Genomic DNA, 16,803 nt, shown 5'->3' with positions numbered 1-16,803 from the left:
AATTTCTTATACCTGGCATACCCCACTCCTTTACGTTACTTTCTTGGATCCTGCAGCCATTTCAGTCTTCAGTCCCTACCTAGTGTGTAGGACGATCCTTCGTGTCTGCTGACTAGCACCCAGCCCAGGCAAATGGAGGAGGGAACCAACGTGACATCATTAACAACAATATATCCCGTTCACATTAGTGGAGTGATACACACCTACAGACAAATCCATTTTGCTGCTTGGATTATCTTCAGTTTGACTCTGAAAAATAAGCAACGGTGAGGGAGGATTAAGGTTTCAATTCAATGTTTGAATCAGAGAGAAAAAAAAAGGCATTATTTATGTGGGAGTGACAGCTTACTAGTGGGACCATACAAGGTCCTTTGATGTGAACCTTACACGGGAATGAAGACAATTATCATTTATAATATGACTAATTTGATTGCTGCTGGGTCTACATTTGTAAATTCGATTTTCACATAGAATCAGTCAGTTTCAGCAATTCTACGGACAGAGCAACAGCTAAATAGCTGCTCAGAGAAATAAAACCCTGTCCTCAAGTTCCAGTCGGCTCGGGATCAAATTCCAGGAGTGTCAGCCAAATGACGACAACTTCTTCTCGTGACTTGTCAAGTCATGAAATCTGGAAATGTGCAGCCAAGTCAAGCCGTTTGTCTTTTGGCAACCAGGGACGGGGTGTCCCCACGATGTTCCCAAGAGATTAAAAAAAAGAGAGAGAGAGAGAAATCCTACAAGAATTCCCTATATAATTAATTATAAATAATTTCTCTAGTTATTGTGCAGTTGTTGTCATTTTCAAAATTATAATATTAAAGCTGGTACAGCAGTAGTCAGGGAAAATTATGTAAGTTTCAAGGGCCTGGCTCTTTCTTCCCCTAACCACCTAAGGAAAAGGGTACAAGGACTACAAATTCAAAAGTCATAACCTCTAAGTATTGGAGTTATTTCATTAAAAATAAGAGAAAATAAATATTGCTCAATCCAAATGAGACACATTGTTTAACCAGTTTCCAAATCTGTAACTTTGTTTTGTTTTTTAAATTAAGACAGATTTAAAGTTTATTTATTTATTTTGAGGGGGGAAAGGGCAGAGAGAGAGAGGAAGAGAGAGGATGCCAAGCAGGCTCTGCACTGTCAGTGCAGAGCCCAATGCAGGGCTTGAAACCATGAACTGTGAGATCATGACCTGAGTCAAAGTCAAGGGTCAGATGCCTAACTAAGCCACCCAGGCACCCCTAAATCTAGAATTTTGAACTATATGTGACAGTGGTCTTAACATTTGTGCTAAAAGTAAAAGATGGGGTATATTATACACAGGAGAAAATGAAACTTACCAGCAATCCCATATTTGAAAACTGTTTGGCAAGAGGATTCATCCATGAATCATTGTTTCCTCCTTTCAGTGAACACTACAGAAATGAAATGTGTAACCTCAGAACCAAATAATTTATTTAATCTCACTTCATAGCTGAGTTGCATTTAAGTACTGATTGAAAATGCAGAACCAACAGTTTACCTTTTTGAACCCAAATTTCCCTCTTTAACTGTGGTTATTTTGATATTTTCAGTTAGTCTGGAAGAGTAAGTTCTCTAGTTCTATCTATGTTTTCATTCTTATTTTATTCGTCACACTGAATTAGAAGTAACTGGAAAAACATATAGTCAGCTGGTGTTTTTACCTTATAAGTAGAAGGTCAATATCAGATTTTCTAAAATACAATGTTCGCATGCTAGTACTTTCCCTTTTAGTATCTTCTTGTAACCTAAGCCAGTTTGTATTAAAAGAAAAGAAAGAGTTTGATGCTAGTGCCTATTATCTGGAAAATCAATAGGCACTAGCCTATTTAAATAGGTTATTTAAACTGGTCATTAGTCTCTGTGTGGATACAATGAGGACTCATCTATGCAGCGCTTCATCTGCTTGTTACGTAGTATAAAGGACATGGGTCCCCAGTGGGAAAGACGCCTAGCCAAAGACACCATCCCTGATCTTACTGTAAAGCAAGGCGGATGTGAGTTTTTATTTCTTAAGAAGGGACAACCTAGCTTCTCCCTGAAGAGGACCCCTATCAGCTCCACTTTACTTCTGCAGAGAAGGCAGGTTGGACTATGATGAGGACTTGGTGGGGAGAGGTGGTGACGGGGCTTTGTGCATTTGTGCATTCTTCAAATAAAAACTGTGTTTTGATGGTATTTGTTATGTCGGTGTTATTAATTCTTGGAAGCGAGTAAGTTAATTTAAGTTCAGTTACAGGTTTTAAGGTCAAAAAAGCCCTCAGTGGAGGGAGGGGAGAATTGGTAGATTTGCCTAATGTGAACGGAGTTTCAGTTTTGCAAGATGAAAAGAGTTTTGTGTCTAGATGGTGTTGATGGTCACATCATCTAGTGTGGAATGGTGCTGAACGTACTCAATGCTACTGAACTGTGCACACTTAAAGGTGGTTAAAACGGTACATTTTACGTTATCTGTATCTGCATCACAATCAGTTTAAAAAAAAAAAAAAAGGTCAGTCATGGGGCAGCCTGAGTGGGTGAGCACCTTCCCCCTGGTCACTTCTGGTCAGTAAGCAGTCTCCCTCGACTGCCTTTTCATTCCTTCTCAATGGGAGTTTGTAAATGACAAAAACAAGACCACAACAGGCCAGATAGCCTGAGAGTACAAAAATGCTGAGGAGTTTACTGAATAATTCCTTTTGTGACTAGGGCGAACAGAAAGAAGTCCTCAGAAGGGAAACTGTAACGGGCGCTTAAACGGGATGTCTCCAACAGGAACTACCTGTGCTCTTAGGCTATTGAGTTACTATGTTCAGAACAAAATTAATATCCTACAGCAAAAAGTGATGAAGGCGCAGCCCCCTTAGCCAACTGAAGACCTTCTAGGACGGCCCTTGGTATTTGAAACCAGGACAATATTCACTGTGAAGTTGAAATTATATGGCTGCCCACTTCTAATTTCCATCAATTTATCTGTGGAAGGGAAAAGAACACCTCTGCTGAGAGAGTGGTTCAGGTTCAAAGACCTGTTCTACATTGAAACCAAAGTCCTCATCGAATTAGGCACATCAAGGGGGACGTGGAGCTGCTCCAAGATACGGAAAGCCAACAGCTTTCAAACGCAAGCTGGTATGGGACGTAGGCACATCACCTGGTTGCTGCATCAGGCTTGTGCTCCGGCACTTGGCTTTGCTGGGAGGACGGGTCTGGGTTTTGGCATTTCCCGCATCGGAGAAAAACCAATCCCGCTGATGGCCACTGGAAAAGCTATCTTACTCTGGTTTCTCTTCTATATATCATGGGGACTTACCCTAAGGCCTTCCTTGGTTTTAGAATGCAAAAGCATAAAACATTTACAAAGTGTGCCTTGAAAGCTTCTGAAGAATTATAATATGGAAACTAGAAGTGAAAAACAAAATCTCCTGTCTCTGAAAATTCCACTTTACCCACAGCAACAGCTCTGAGGTTCGAGGTTTCAAGGTCATGGGGAAGGAAGATGAGGAGTAAAGAGGAAGTACTCAATTTGCTCTTAAGAAAATATTTTCCCCCTTACTTAGCACCTCAGGGATCCTTCCATTAGAAAATTCTCAGTTCTGCCTTCTAAGAATGAAGAAACAAGCTCGAACATTTCTAAAGTGGGCTACCTTCATCTGCTTCTTTCCTCCTTGTCCCCAGCTTGCTGAGTTGTGGGAGGAAGCACTTCCCTGAGAGCCGGCGGTATTCCAGACTCCTCCATCGTCCTCCTCTTCCCAGCTGGGATGGCGAGTTCCCGTCACTGGACCGTCACTCTCCCCCCAGCCATCTTGCATAGATTTGGAATCTTTAAGAAAAAAAATGGAGGGACTGTATGCAACAGCTACATATAACAATAACCACAACGATTGGTCCTTATGAACACGGCATTCTGGGATATTTGCCATCTTATCTAATCCATCTATACGGCCAGGCAAATATTCTACCCCCTTCTACATTCACATTGCTCAGACAAAAGATAAGTATAACTATAGCTTTAACTACAGAGGATCCTGAAGAATAGAAGACTTTCTTAAAAATCTGGAGAAAAGTGCAAGTTTTGTGATGGAGGAAGGGTGATTCTGAGGTTGGGAAAGACACCTAAAAATCCTGACAGTACTGCTGAAGTACCTCCTTGTGCCAAGGGTCTGGTTAATATCTTCCACCAGCATTTCGGGTCTATTTCAAGTCTATGGCATGGTATTTCCCGTGATGATACGACCAGTTTTACTGTGAAAATCATGATGAAATCAAGGTCTTTATAAAGCTATTTCTATGCAGGGAAGGAGATCGATAATTTTTAAACTGCAGTCAAATTACAGACACAAGAATGAACTTCCAGAATACAGCAATGATTGTACTTCTTCATGGGCACTAGAAGAGTCAAAAATATCACACGATAAAACTGATAACAGAATTATTCTCATTCAAATTTTGAGAATTCGATATGACCACACTTTAAAAATAAAAGAAGATAATTCTTTAAGTCTGCAATATGGCAGAAAAGAGATGTTGGAATACTTTTTAAGAAAACTACAAACAAGTGAAAATGGGCACTTGAAACTCAATTTTTCAACGGAGGAACTTCCTACGAGACATTCCATAGCATCGGTTTACAAAGTTTTGCAAACTGCTGTGACAACACGTTGCCAGCTGGATCAAGTAAAGCTTAGACTTTCAACGATAATGAATAAGTGTGACATGCTTTGTATAAAAAATCCAAATGAAGCAATCTTTGTTGGGTTCAAGAAACCTTCAACGTTCCTATGTGGGTGGGAGTATGAGAGGAGACACAAAGGGACAAGGAAAACAGAAGGGTGAAGTCACCGGGCAGCAGAGGCTATGTTCCACATTAAAAAGCCAGGAAAATCTTTTTAAATTATACTAACAAAGGGGCAAAAATGCAAAATAGGTATGGTGAGCAGTATTTAAGTTACTGGCAAAAAAAAAAAAAAAAAAAAAAAAAAAAAAAGGGGCGCCTGGGTGGCGCAGTCGGTTAAGCGTCCGACTTCAGCCAGGTCACGATCTCGCGGTCCGTGAGTTCGAGCCCCGCGTCAGGCTCTGGGCTGATGGCTCGGAGCCTGGAGCCTGTTTCCGATTCTGTGTCTCCCTTTCTCTCTGCCCCTCCCCCGTTCATGCTCTGTCTCTCTCTGTCCCAAAAATAAATAAAAAACGTTGAAAAAAAAAAAAAATAAAAAAAAAAAAATAAAAAAAAAAAAAAATTAAAAAAGTACCACATCAACATTTCAATTCTGGCCAGATACTAAACCTAACTTAAAATAAAATCAACAAAATTAACTTATGACTTCTAGTTCAATGTAAACATGTTAATACCCAAAGCTAAGTCACGGCCACTTGTTACTAATCATCTATTAAAGGTTCACGGTCCTGAATCTCACTGAAATGACAGTTTAAACATTACAGCAGCCCTCACCAAAATGTCTGACCCCCGAATTAATGGAAAATCCCTCGCAGACAATGCTCTAAACTTACTAGGTTTCATGGCATTTGGAGCGTTGGAGGGTGCGTTCCCCCAGCCCGTGGTCGATGCTCCAGTGTCGTCCATTTCGCCCCACCCAGGACTGCTTTCATTTGGCTCACCCCAAGCTGAAGTACCATTATCTGGAGCAGGTGGTGTGCTTTTGCTCCAGACTGTAAAGAAAGAAAACGTGTCTCTAAGAATGATTTGTGAAATGAAACATCTCAACATCCAGGGGTAGGGGGTGGGGAGAAGGTGAGAGGAACAGTCACTCCTGTGTTCTGCTGGCAGAAATACAAATACAGAAATACAGTTGCCTCGTAGGGGGCAACTGGTATTGTTGCTTTAACTTCGGGCCCAGTAATTCCGTTGCCAGGAAATTATACCATAGATATACTTGGAAAGTACGTGAAATGACACGTACAACAACGCTCTATCGCTGTTGAGAACGCTTCGGAAGCAACCTAAATACCTATCAAAAAAGGGCTAGTCCGACCAAACGTGTCATCCATGAAATCAATACTGTACACAAAACAAAAGACAAAAACGTACATGCTAACATGGAAAGTTTTAAAGTAGGGTGAAAAAGGCAAGGCGGAGAACAGCAATTCCTTCTGTGTCAAATCTGTAAAGGGGAGACAGATTTTGGTATAGGTAAGGAACAAAATTTTTGAATGAGACACAAAACTCTAAAAGATTACCTGTGGGAAGAGATTCTAGGGGCTAAGATTCATTTATATATTACATTTTGCTTTTCTGTACAGTTTGGAGGTTTTTACTATATGGATAATTTTTTTTTACATGTTAGCAGATTTTATGCTAGATAGGGACTTAATGAACAATCTTTATTTCCTTCCTCATACTTTTCAATATTTGGGGGGGGGGGGGGGAAAGAACTAGTTAAAAGCAATCATTTTGTAAGTGGCCGTAACTGCATTCACTGAACACTCCCCAAGGCTTACTCGGGGAGTGGGTAACCAACTATGATTAATTTTAACTAAAAAACAAACACAAAAAATACCCCATCTGAACAGTGCATTCCCTTAATTTGTTGAATTCTATGCTTTATGGGGACATTCAAGTTGACAGTGCCAAAGATGATATTACCAGCATTACTTTTAATTTATCAGGTATGATGTTTCTATTCAAACAAAGGAAGAAGAAAAGCTTAATTCTGAGCAAGTGATTATCAGGAGAGAACAATTTCTTTTACAAAGCACTCCACTTCCAGAGGTGATCATTAAAAATCATGTGGAGAGTGACTGAAGCCTTCCAGACCCCAGCTGGGCTAGAGCATTCTGATGGCCCCCGCAAGAGCAACAAAATACTTCCCCTTTGCTGGGGAAGGAGAAACACCGAGGATGTGTCCACGGGTAGAACTCGAATGGAAACCAGGTCTATTTCTGCTACTATTTTAATTCTTCACTTTAAAGCCTGGAGTGTAGTTTGTTTAGTGAGCTGTATTTTTTGGATTCTGCAGACCAATACAATTAAAAAAAAAAAAAAAAAACAAACCCACACAAAGCAAAAAAAACCCAAAAAACAAAAAAAAACCCCCAAACTTTGGGAGACTAACACAGGGATGGCGTCTTTTCGCTTCTGCCAAGAAAGAACATTAAAATGTACCACCAGCATCTGTTATTGCTATCATCTCATAAAAAAGGAGATTCTGTAAACAGCAGAGTAGGGTTAACGTAGGAAAGATTTCCAGAACAAGGCTGAGTAAATGAAGCTTAATAATAATGCCCTGCTTTAGGATTTTTCACAAGAAAAAAGGCCACTGCCTACCTGATGCTGATTTACTGGTCATCGGGGTGGGCAGGTTTGGTTCTCGAGGTGCTGGGCCCCCTTGGGAATTCTTATCCCACAGATTCACATTCTTGTAGTTATAACTGTTAGGGTCTCCCCATGCGGAAGTGCCATCATCGATGTCCATTTTCCGACTAATTGACTGTGGGGATGGCTCTTCCCAACCACTGGGTTCCTCATCCTTAGGGGTTACTGGCTGTGGCCCGCTGCTCCAGTTGGAATTGGAAGGTCGTCCGTTGCCTGGGGGTGCTGGGGGTGGGCCTCCCCATGAACCAGAAGCCTCTGGTTGTGGTGGCGGTGGCTGCTGTGGCTGCTGCTGCTGTTGGTGCTGTTTATTCCAGGAATTGGGCTGTCTGCCTGTCTCGGTCCATGCTGGAGACCTTTTGCAATCTTCCCACCCACCTTTGGAAGCTAGGCTTGTATTCCCACTGTTCCCCCAAGTTCCGATTTCGTTCTGCCCTCCTTCGCCCCACCCAGACACGGGTTTACTTGCAGGACTTTCCCAACTGCTGTTTTTCGCCTGGTCGACTTCCTCTCCCCAACCATTCTTCCCAGAAGTCCATCCTTGATTGGGCTGGCGTCCCCCTCCCCACCCCTGATCCTTGCTGGAGTTCTCATTCCAAGAGGAAGATGGCTTTTCATCTGGTCGGCCGCCTCCCCAGTTGGAAGAGTTGTTGTTCTTGTAGTCATTCCAGCCTCCTGTGTTCTTGGGGTCTTTCCACTCTGTAGAGGCTGAGAGCTCCCCCCATCCAGACTTCATTTGATTGCTTTGGCTGGGTGCATCTCCCCAGCCCCCTGAGTTCTTGGTCTGTGTGGCAGCGCTCTCCCACCCCTCAGTTCCTTTGTCAGATTTCCCCTCAGGCCTTGGCACCTCTTCGATATCCCACACCGTGTCCTGCTTAATTTGAGTTTGGCCCCAGCCAGTGTTTGAGAGCACCCTGGGGTCCAAATCAGTTCGGCTCAAAAGAGTCTGTAAGACAGCCTGACAATCAGGATGTGTGGGCCGGTATGACCGACGGCCAGAATTATGACTGTCACTACTTCCTGCTTTGTGGTTGCTTCCAGTGCTTTGACCTCCAACTTCACTTCCTGTGGAGCTGGAAGATCTTCCCCAACAGGGAGCCTGGGCATTGCCTTGGTTTTCAGGGAGGGGGTGGCCCTTTTGATTGTCCCATGCTCCAGTGCTAGAATTTGGTTGGTTTGGACCACTCCATTCTCCAATTTTCAACTCATCAGACCCAGTCGGCTGTTTCCATTCTCCCTGAGAGACCCCAGATGTCATTTTGTTCCCTTCACCCCATTTGTTGTCATTAGAGTCCTGAGGGCCAAAGTTCCAGGACCCACCCGTAGACCTGTTATTGTTGTCCCAAGAGTCATTTTTTGACCCAGTTGATTTCTGAACAGAGGCTCCTTTCCAGGAGTCCTCTCTATCCTTTCCATTGTTCCCATTGTTTCCAGAATTGCTTTGTCCAGAGGCTGTGTCAGTTCCAGAAGGCCCCCTAGCTGCACCCCAAGATCCAACACTCCCAGTCTTTCGATCTCCAGTGCTTTGTGAAGGGGCATCAGTGCTCCTGGAGGCGTTCGCCAAGCCCATTCCAAAGGGCATTCCCTTATTCTCCATGGGGTTTGGTGAACTTAAGTTCAAGGAGTTAGTGTTTCCATTTTTTGGTCCATCAGTGTTATGAATTTGAGCCTGTTCTCTGCCAGAGACAACAAAATTAACACCCGCATTTTCCATCTTTGACTGCTGTTCCCTGGATGCCTGACCTACTGTGCTAACCTGTGCACTGGAATTACTAGTATCCGTTTCCAATGCCCCTTTCCTAGGATTTCCTTCTTGGACCAGCGCTGGCCAGGCAGATGGGTTGCTATTTGGGTTAAAGTTGCTGAAGCCAGAGCCAGGTCCAATTCTATCCTGACCACTCACATTCCTCCAATTTCCTAGTCCATTGTTGCTCTCTGTAGTAGAGTTGGAAGATTGAACAGATTTAGTCTTAGGGTCAGATTTCCAGACCCCAAGATTACATTCGTTCCCAGAACTTGCAGACTGGCACTGGCTCCCTTTTCCTTTGTTACTAGTGGTGCTTCCTGGCAGAGTGCTCTTCTCAGAGCCAGGGTTCGAGGCACTGTTGTTATCGGTGGTGTTTTCGGAAGAAGACTCAGTGTCTTTGCTGGCGATACAAGGCCACTCTTCCATGTCAGACCCGTCTACAATCACCTTGTCCCAGATGTGAATTGGGTTGGGGGAGGCGCCGTTGTTGGAGGAGGCTCCCGGGCCCCAAGTGGAATTTGCATAATTTGAAGCAGCAGCACCTCCAAGGGTTGACTCTGGGGAAGAGATGGTCTCATCAATCACAGCTACACACGCGCGCTCTATTAACACCTCAAGCTCAAAGTGCCCCTAAGAGAGCTCATCACGTTTCCCCACAGACTAGCTTCTCTAGCCAGTTGCCTGTCTTAGTAAACCGTGTCACACCTTAGTCATCTCCTCTTTCATTTTGCCTGGTTGGTGTATTTGCTAGGTGTAACTCTACAACATCTCTCAAAGCTATTCCCTTGTCTTTTTTTTTTTTTTTTGAATGTTTATTTTTGAGAGAGAGTGAGACAGAACACAAGTCGGGGAGGGGCAGAGAGAGAGAGGGAGACACAGAATCTGAAGCAGGCTCCAGGCTCCGAGCTGTCAGCACAGAGCCTGATGTGGGGCTCGAACTCACGAACTGTGAGATCATGACCTGAGCTGAAGTTGGATGCTTAACCGACTGAGCCACCCAGGTGCCCCTCCCCTTGTCTTTTCTATTGACAGAGAAGGGCCTTCTCATATCTTGAGACAATGCAGTAACACCCTGACCTTGCTTTGTATCTCGAATCTACTCTAAACACCCCTGGCTAGAGTAATTGTTCTAAAGCACAGCTTCGATTAGATCACTGCTGTAGGGGAAGCTTCCAACAGTTTCCTAGCGCAAATAAAGCTAAACTCTTTGGCCTGGAGTTTGATCAAGATGCTACACAACCTGGGCCCAAATGACTTTTCTAATCTTATCTTCCACTGGTTTCTATGTAGATGTCGACATTCCACACTACTTGACATTCCACAACCCGTGCCTTCTCATCCTGGCACCATTCCACATTGGCACCTATTGGTTTTTCCTCCTGAATGCACATACTGAAATTTACCCATCTTTCTGGGCCTAGTTCAAGTGCCGTTTCTTCTAGGAGGTTTTTTTGTTTGTTTTTAAGTTCATCATCTGAAAATGCCCTTCCCTGTCTAGAGCCACTTTGCTCAGTGCTGTGGAGCCGTGGTCACATGTTCCTTCCCCACATTAGCACAGAGACTTCCGCAAGAGCTCCCCCTCTTAGGCAGAGACCCTATCTTGCTCACGTTTGAATTCCACATAGTGGCCAGGGCATCACTGCTCAGTAAGCACCTGATGAATGATGAACGCCCACCCAGCTAGATGCTGGGGCAGGCAAGCAGGAATCAGTTTGTATGCCTAAGGAACTTAATCTGATAAATTAGTCTGGCTCAGCACATATTTTGGAGGAATTTATCATATTTGGGGGGAGAGGGGAGAAATGACATGTTTTTAACCCAGTAATTTCTTCTGAACTTGTTTTAGTTACTTTAACCAAGAAGTTTTAAATCAATATAAAGTTGAAAAAATCTTACATAGAGCCATATAAAAGTAGGGAAGCAGAGAATCTCAAACTCTTCAGATTTAGTGGCCTCCTTGGTTTTAAGAATGCAAACAAGAGAATCTGACTCACACTGGACCCAGACCCATGTCTGCGTCCAGGTCTGGCTAGATTTGGCTGCAGAAACACTCGACAAGACCACTCCTCACATACTTCCTTTCGCAAATGCTTATGAGGGGCCACCACAGAAAAGCCTGTATGAAGCATCTGTCACCATGAGGTTTGTCTCCATTTCTACTCTGCACATGAGACAGTAATAGAATTTTCTAGGCATTTCTGTGTTCAAACTCAGAACTATTAACTAGAAGCATGCTACAGTTAACAATAACCAATTTACTGTTCTTGCCAAGGCTTGATGATGTTCAAGCCTTTCTAGTACAGCCTCAAAAAAAATTTTTAAGAGCTAAGTAGACATCTGTTAATAAGCTTTAAAAAAAGTGGGAGGTGATGTTTGGAGGTTCTTTGCTATCAGGTGATTTAGTATTCATCTATTAAAAACTCTCAAAACTTCTAGTAGAGCCCTTCAGCTAAAGATCCCTTATATCTACATATAGTTTTTAACAGAGTTCAAAATCCTCTAAAGAAACAATGATTTTAAAAAATCTAATAAAAAATGATAGAATGATATTGTTTGGTATCCCCTCCCCACCCCCAAGATCTTATACTGTAATCGAAGAGACGGTTCTCTCTCTGCCCCGCAGCGTTCTGCGAACATCAACAGGGGCAGCCAGGATTCAGAACAAGCCTCTGCACTAGCCCCACCTCCAATCATACCCTGGGCACACACTTGTGGTGACAGCTGGAACCATGGAGGCTCGAGTTTATCATGCGCTTGTCAGGAAAGGAAAAAAGGCCCCAAATGGGGATGACGTATGGCAGCCACATTAGCCTCTCCTGCCAACAGCACACACTGGACACTAAAACCCAGTTTCAGAAGAGAAGTGCTGGGACACATCTCGTGCAGGGAGCCTCTCCTATCTTGGGAGTGACCCCAAAAGCCTTTTGGGGACTCTATACCAGGCAGTACAAAAGAAGTGCTCGCTCTCTTTAAAGCTGCTAGGAAATCACTTCCCGACCCCGACTCCTCACCTGGTGCAGTCCCACCGTCACTCTGCAGCAGCGTTCCTGTCACTTGTGCGTTGTTGGAGTTTGCTCCGGGTGCCGTGGGGGGAGGAGGCCCTGCCCCGCCCCCGAGGAGCATGCAGGATGGTGGAGGGGGCTGCCCACGTTTTAGTAACACTTTGTGGTCCTGCTGGCAACGGAATCGCGGCGGCACCTCCCGAGGCATGTAGCGGGCGGCGCTTGGCGGTTGTCCGTTCGGCACTGCCACCCTTTTGGCATTGTTGCCACCATTGACTGGTGGCGATGGAGAGCTGCCAATTGGGCTGGCGGCCGTTGGTTGGCTTAAACTTGGTTTCGTCACTTCGGGCACTGAAAGAGAGAGAGTGGGGAACGGTCTTTGAAGTCCAATACATTTTTATGAAGATTGTTTTTCGGAAAGCTTACACGAGACCAATTCCAGTAATGGATCTTCCATCCTACTGTGGGTGGACGTGGTCTTTCTAGACTCCCCTGCATCTTCAGTTTACTGGAGATCAGGCAGAGGTGGGGAGTGCGGGTGACAAGGACTCAAAGACAGCAACACCACAGAACTCTAGTCCATTAACTAAGTGGGAGGGGGAAGCAGTCACCAGTCACTTCCCTAAATCCCTGGAAGGTTCCCTAGCAGGTTGAAGGGTACATATGGGCCCCAGGCCAAGTCCTCAGTGAAGGTTCAAGGCTCTCAGCCCAAATGCCCTTTATCCACATTCTTAAAGATTTACCTCTGAGAAACCTTTCCTGAAGTCCCTGGACTAAGTAGGCTAAGCACCTTCATTTGTGCTCTTGGAACACACTGCCCGTCTTTACCACGAATTCACCATACTCTATTGAAACTCGCATTTACAAGCTCCTTGCTCTCACCAGGGTAACGACCCATCTTTCATCTTATTTTTTAGGTCCTGGCACCGAGTAGACCCCCACAGGAAACCTCAGCCCTGGAGAATCACAAAATCAACTTGGTTTGGGTTTCTACAGCTACCTAAACGCAACCACTCTTGCTTGGTACTTTGCAAATTCTGTGCAAATAGAAATGTTATAAGGTTTGGTTTTGTGGGGTTTTTTTTTGCTTTTGTCAAAAAAAAAAAAAAAAAAAAAAAAAAAAAGCCTTAAGGGTACCTTGCATATTTACTCCAACTCTTATCTAAAACAAAAATGTCACAATGTAGGCATGTTTCCCATTTACTTTAAAGAATTTAATGTTTTGCCTTACTTTTAAAAAGGGCAAATAGGAAGTATGGGAATGTGCAGGACGACTGTATGAAGATACAATCTGCAGGACACTCTGCAGAAGTTGAGGGCTTTGCCATCAGCCCTCCATAGAATGTTCTTCTGGATCTCGATGTCCCTTGCTTCATCCTACCAAAAGACTGTCACCCTTTCCAAGAAAATCTGCCTGGCAAACAGAGGCTGGCAATATTACAGAAATAATCGTTGAGCCTGACAGTTCAGATGATTCTGAGGTCAAGTTCCCTGACATCCAGAGTAATGTTTGGGCCAACTCCGGGGCGGTACTGCCCTGACCACTGCAATGGTGCTGGGCCAGCATGTTGCTCGTTGAACTGGCTCCTTTATGAAGAGACAGGCATCATCAGAAATCAGGGTACCCAATCTACCTCCACTGGATGTTGGGGAGTACTGGGTATAACCAAGAAAGAAGAGTAACAGCCTGAAGTAACTTCAAGGCAACCCCTGGTCTAATTTTAGCCAATCATGAGGCAGTATCGGGCCTTCCAGTAAGGAAGGGAGGTCAGAGGATCCACAACCTGATGAGCAGAATAAACCTATTTCTTAAGAAAATAAATTGGTCACTATATGATATTATCAATATAGTAGGTTCTGTATGACCTTACAGCAGCTGATGGGTAAAAATAACTGATAAATGAGCGCAGATGAGTTATCCAATGATTCATTTTCTCTCTGTGCTTGCAAGATTGCATAGCAGATGGCATTCCCAGTCCCCTTTCCTCTTATTATGAGAAGAAATGAGACGTCGGCAAAGGCTGCGAGGGATCTTCCCAAATGGCTTTTAGGATAGTAGGAGCTATGCTTCCACGAGGCCGCCCTTCCATAAAAGCACTAGAATCTCCACTCTACATTAACCACGTCTGTTACATACCTGGACTCATTCCCTGAAACAGAGCAAGACATAGTAAGGGCAGTCAACAGCATGGAGGTCTGAACACCCAGTTTGACTAACGTTACAACATTCACAGCATAATCAAAGAAACGTGGTGGGTATCATATATTGTGCAAGATTCCCTGCAAAAGTGCCTCAGAGCATTTTCCCACCACATCAGGGATAGAAGGGATCATAAATAATAAACCCTTTTTAAAAAATAAAATCAGACTACCTCTCAACCACTTTCCTTCCAATATCGTGCTAGTCTAGGAGACTAGTCATTCAAAACTCCAGGACCCAGTCAGAAAATGTCTGAGTTATATGTTAGGAGAAAACTGTGTTTCAGAACTGTTTTTTACATATTTTTTGAGAGTGTGAGCAGGGGAGGGGCAGAGGATCTGAGGAGGGTAGTGAGCCCGATGGGGGCTTGAACTCACCAACCACAAGATCATGATCTGAGCCAAAGTCAGGTGCTCAATGGACTGAGCCACCCACGTGCCCCAGAACTTGAATGAATTCTTACTCAATTGCTTTCTTACACCTTTCTGTGATTTCAAGAATTTGAAGCATTTAAAGGCCAATCAGAACTCTAGACTGGAGAGCAATGCAGCTATTAGGCAGGAGGCCCAATCCAACCTGCTTCCCAAAGTCCAAACTTAGGACCTCCCAGAGTTAGTGTGTGCATTACAGCATGCTCCAGGATGTCAGATGCTAACAGAGGAGATGGAAATTATAATGGAGTGGGAATCACTTTTCAGTCCCTCTTGTTTTTCTTCAGAACCTTACTGATTTGTAGGTTGTAGTGCAAATTGGTTGAAAGATAAGCTGCTCAAAATAAGGGCATAATTTCTTATCTCCCAGAGAAAAGGTCAGTGGCTTAAACATGATCTCTGTAGCAAAGGGAAACAAAGACATTGTGAAAAATGCTGCGTATCTTATTTTCTAATTTCCATTCACTGACTTCCAAAAACCGTTTATTTGCTCTTATGACTGAATCTTTTTCCCTTTCCCTGTCGCCATTATTCTCATCTTACAGTCTGAACTTCTAAATTGCCTCTATTTCTGAAAAAACTTCAATAAAATGCTACTCTTTTCAGATAAAGGCATTAAGAAAAATCTGAAACAAGCAGGACCAATAAGAACTACTACCTTTAAATATCTTGATAGTACAAACACTAAAAAAAACCCTTCTAGGAATGTTTTTTTTTTCTTGTGATGAGAACTTTTTTGTTCTAGAAAGAGAGAGAACGCGTGCATACACGCACACACGCGCAAGCAGGGGAGAGGGGCGGGGGGGTGGGGTGGGGAGTGGAGAGAATCTCAAGCAGGCTCCATGCTGAAGCATGGAGCCCTGTGCAGGGCTGATCCCACGACCCTGGGATCGTTACCTGAGCTGAAATCAAAAGTCGAACACTCAACCAACAGAGCCACCCAGGCACCCCTAGAAATGTTTTATTAAAGGTAGCAGTTAAAACACATACAAGCCCTAGAAAAGACATTATTTTCAACTGAAAATTTCTTGGTAAATAATCATTAGTTACAATGCAACACAACAAGAATCTCAGACTGAGGACACACAGACCGTGGCTGCTGTGCACTGAGGGGTTCTCAGTCGTCTCTGAGCACTGCCTCCATTTCTTTACCTTGTACTCACTCCTCAGACTCCATGCACATTGGCTTTTGCCCTGAACATCTCCCTGGGAACTCTTCTCATTCAACAACTAGTGATCTTCATTGTCAGTCTAACGGACACTTGTTGGACCTTCTCTTGACTTTTCTGCAACTTCGGACACTACTGGCCATATCCTCCCTCTGCTTTTGTGAGAGCTGCTGAGACCCACTCCAGCCAGCTCTTCAGCTCCTCCTTTCTCTCTTCCTTTGTGGGTTCTTACACTCTTGGTCAGGGCTCAGAAGACTTTTTCCGTAACGGGCCAGACAGTAAATATTTTAGGTTTTGCTGGCCATACAGTCTTGGTTGTGACGACTCTACTGTGAGTATAGGCAAAAGCAGCCACAGACCATGCGCAAACGACAGAGTGTGGCTGTGCTCCATACAACTGTACTAATCACACTAAAATATAAATTCCATACCACTCTCACTGTCACAAAATATCATTCTTTTATAATTTTCCTAACCATTGAAAAAACGTAAAAAAAATTCCTAGCTCATGGGCAATACAAAAACAGGAGGAGAGTCAGATTTGCTTGGAGGGTGATAGCTGGCCACCTCCTAATAAGAGTTGTAAGATGGCACCTGAATTTGGTTATGAGTTGTATCTTTTATTTTTTTAAGGTTTATTTATTTTTGAGAGAGAGAGACAGAGTGCAAGCAGGGGAGGGGCAGAGAAAGGGAGACACAGAATCTGAAGCAGGCTCTAGGCTCCAAGCTGTCAGCAGAGCGCCTGACGCGGGGCTCGAACACACAAACTGTGATATCATGACCCGAGCGAAAGTTGGACGCTCAACCAACTGTGCCACCCAGGCGCCCCTAGTTGTGTCTTTTTAAAAAATCTGAACATGAAGGTGGGGCCTACACTCTTCCCACATTTAAGTTACTTGAGTACAAATTCCCCCACGCTCAGACTTT

General features: G+C 43.8%; 1 protein-coding gene across 13 annotated transcripts in view; it reads right to left on the bottom strand.

Annotated features, from left to right (window-relative positions):
• The window catches only part of TNRC6B (trinucleotide repeat containing adaptor 6B), a 249,751-nt gene that overhangs the window by 45,928 nt on the left and 187,020 nt on the right, over positions 1-16,803 (bottom strand). For all 13 annotated transcript variants that reach the window (XM_042947896.1, XM_042947891.1, XM_042947883.1 and 10 more), the window contains 6 exons: positions 12,086-12,427; positions 7,283-9,631; positions 5,509-5,667; positions 3,648-3,823; positions 1,344-1,418; positions 204-249 (listed from right to left, as the gene is read on the bottom strand). In XM_042947896.1, the coding sequence (XP_042803830.1) occupies positions 204-249; positions 1,344-1,418; positions 3,648-3,823; positions 5,509-5,667; positions 7,283-9,631; positions 12,086-12,427 (3,147 nt within the window). The remainder of the gene's footprint in view (positions 1-203; positions 250-1,343; positions 1,419-3,647; positions 3,824-5,508; positions 5,668-7,282; positions 9,632-12,085; positions 12,428-16,803) is intronic.

Source organism: Panthera leo, chromosome B4 (assembly GCF_018350215.1).
Source record: "Panthera leo isolate Ple1 chromosome B4, P.leo_Ple1_pat1.1, whole genome shotgun sequence".
Lineage (NCBI taxonomy): Eukaryota > Metazoa > Chordata > Mammalia > Carnivora > Felidae > Panthera > Panthera leo.
Note: the sequence above shows the minus strand (reverse complement) of the source record. Positions and strands in the feature narration are given on the sequence as shown.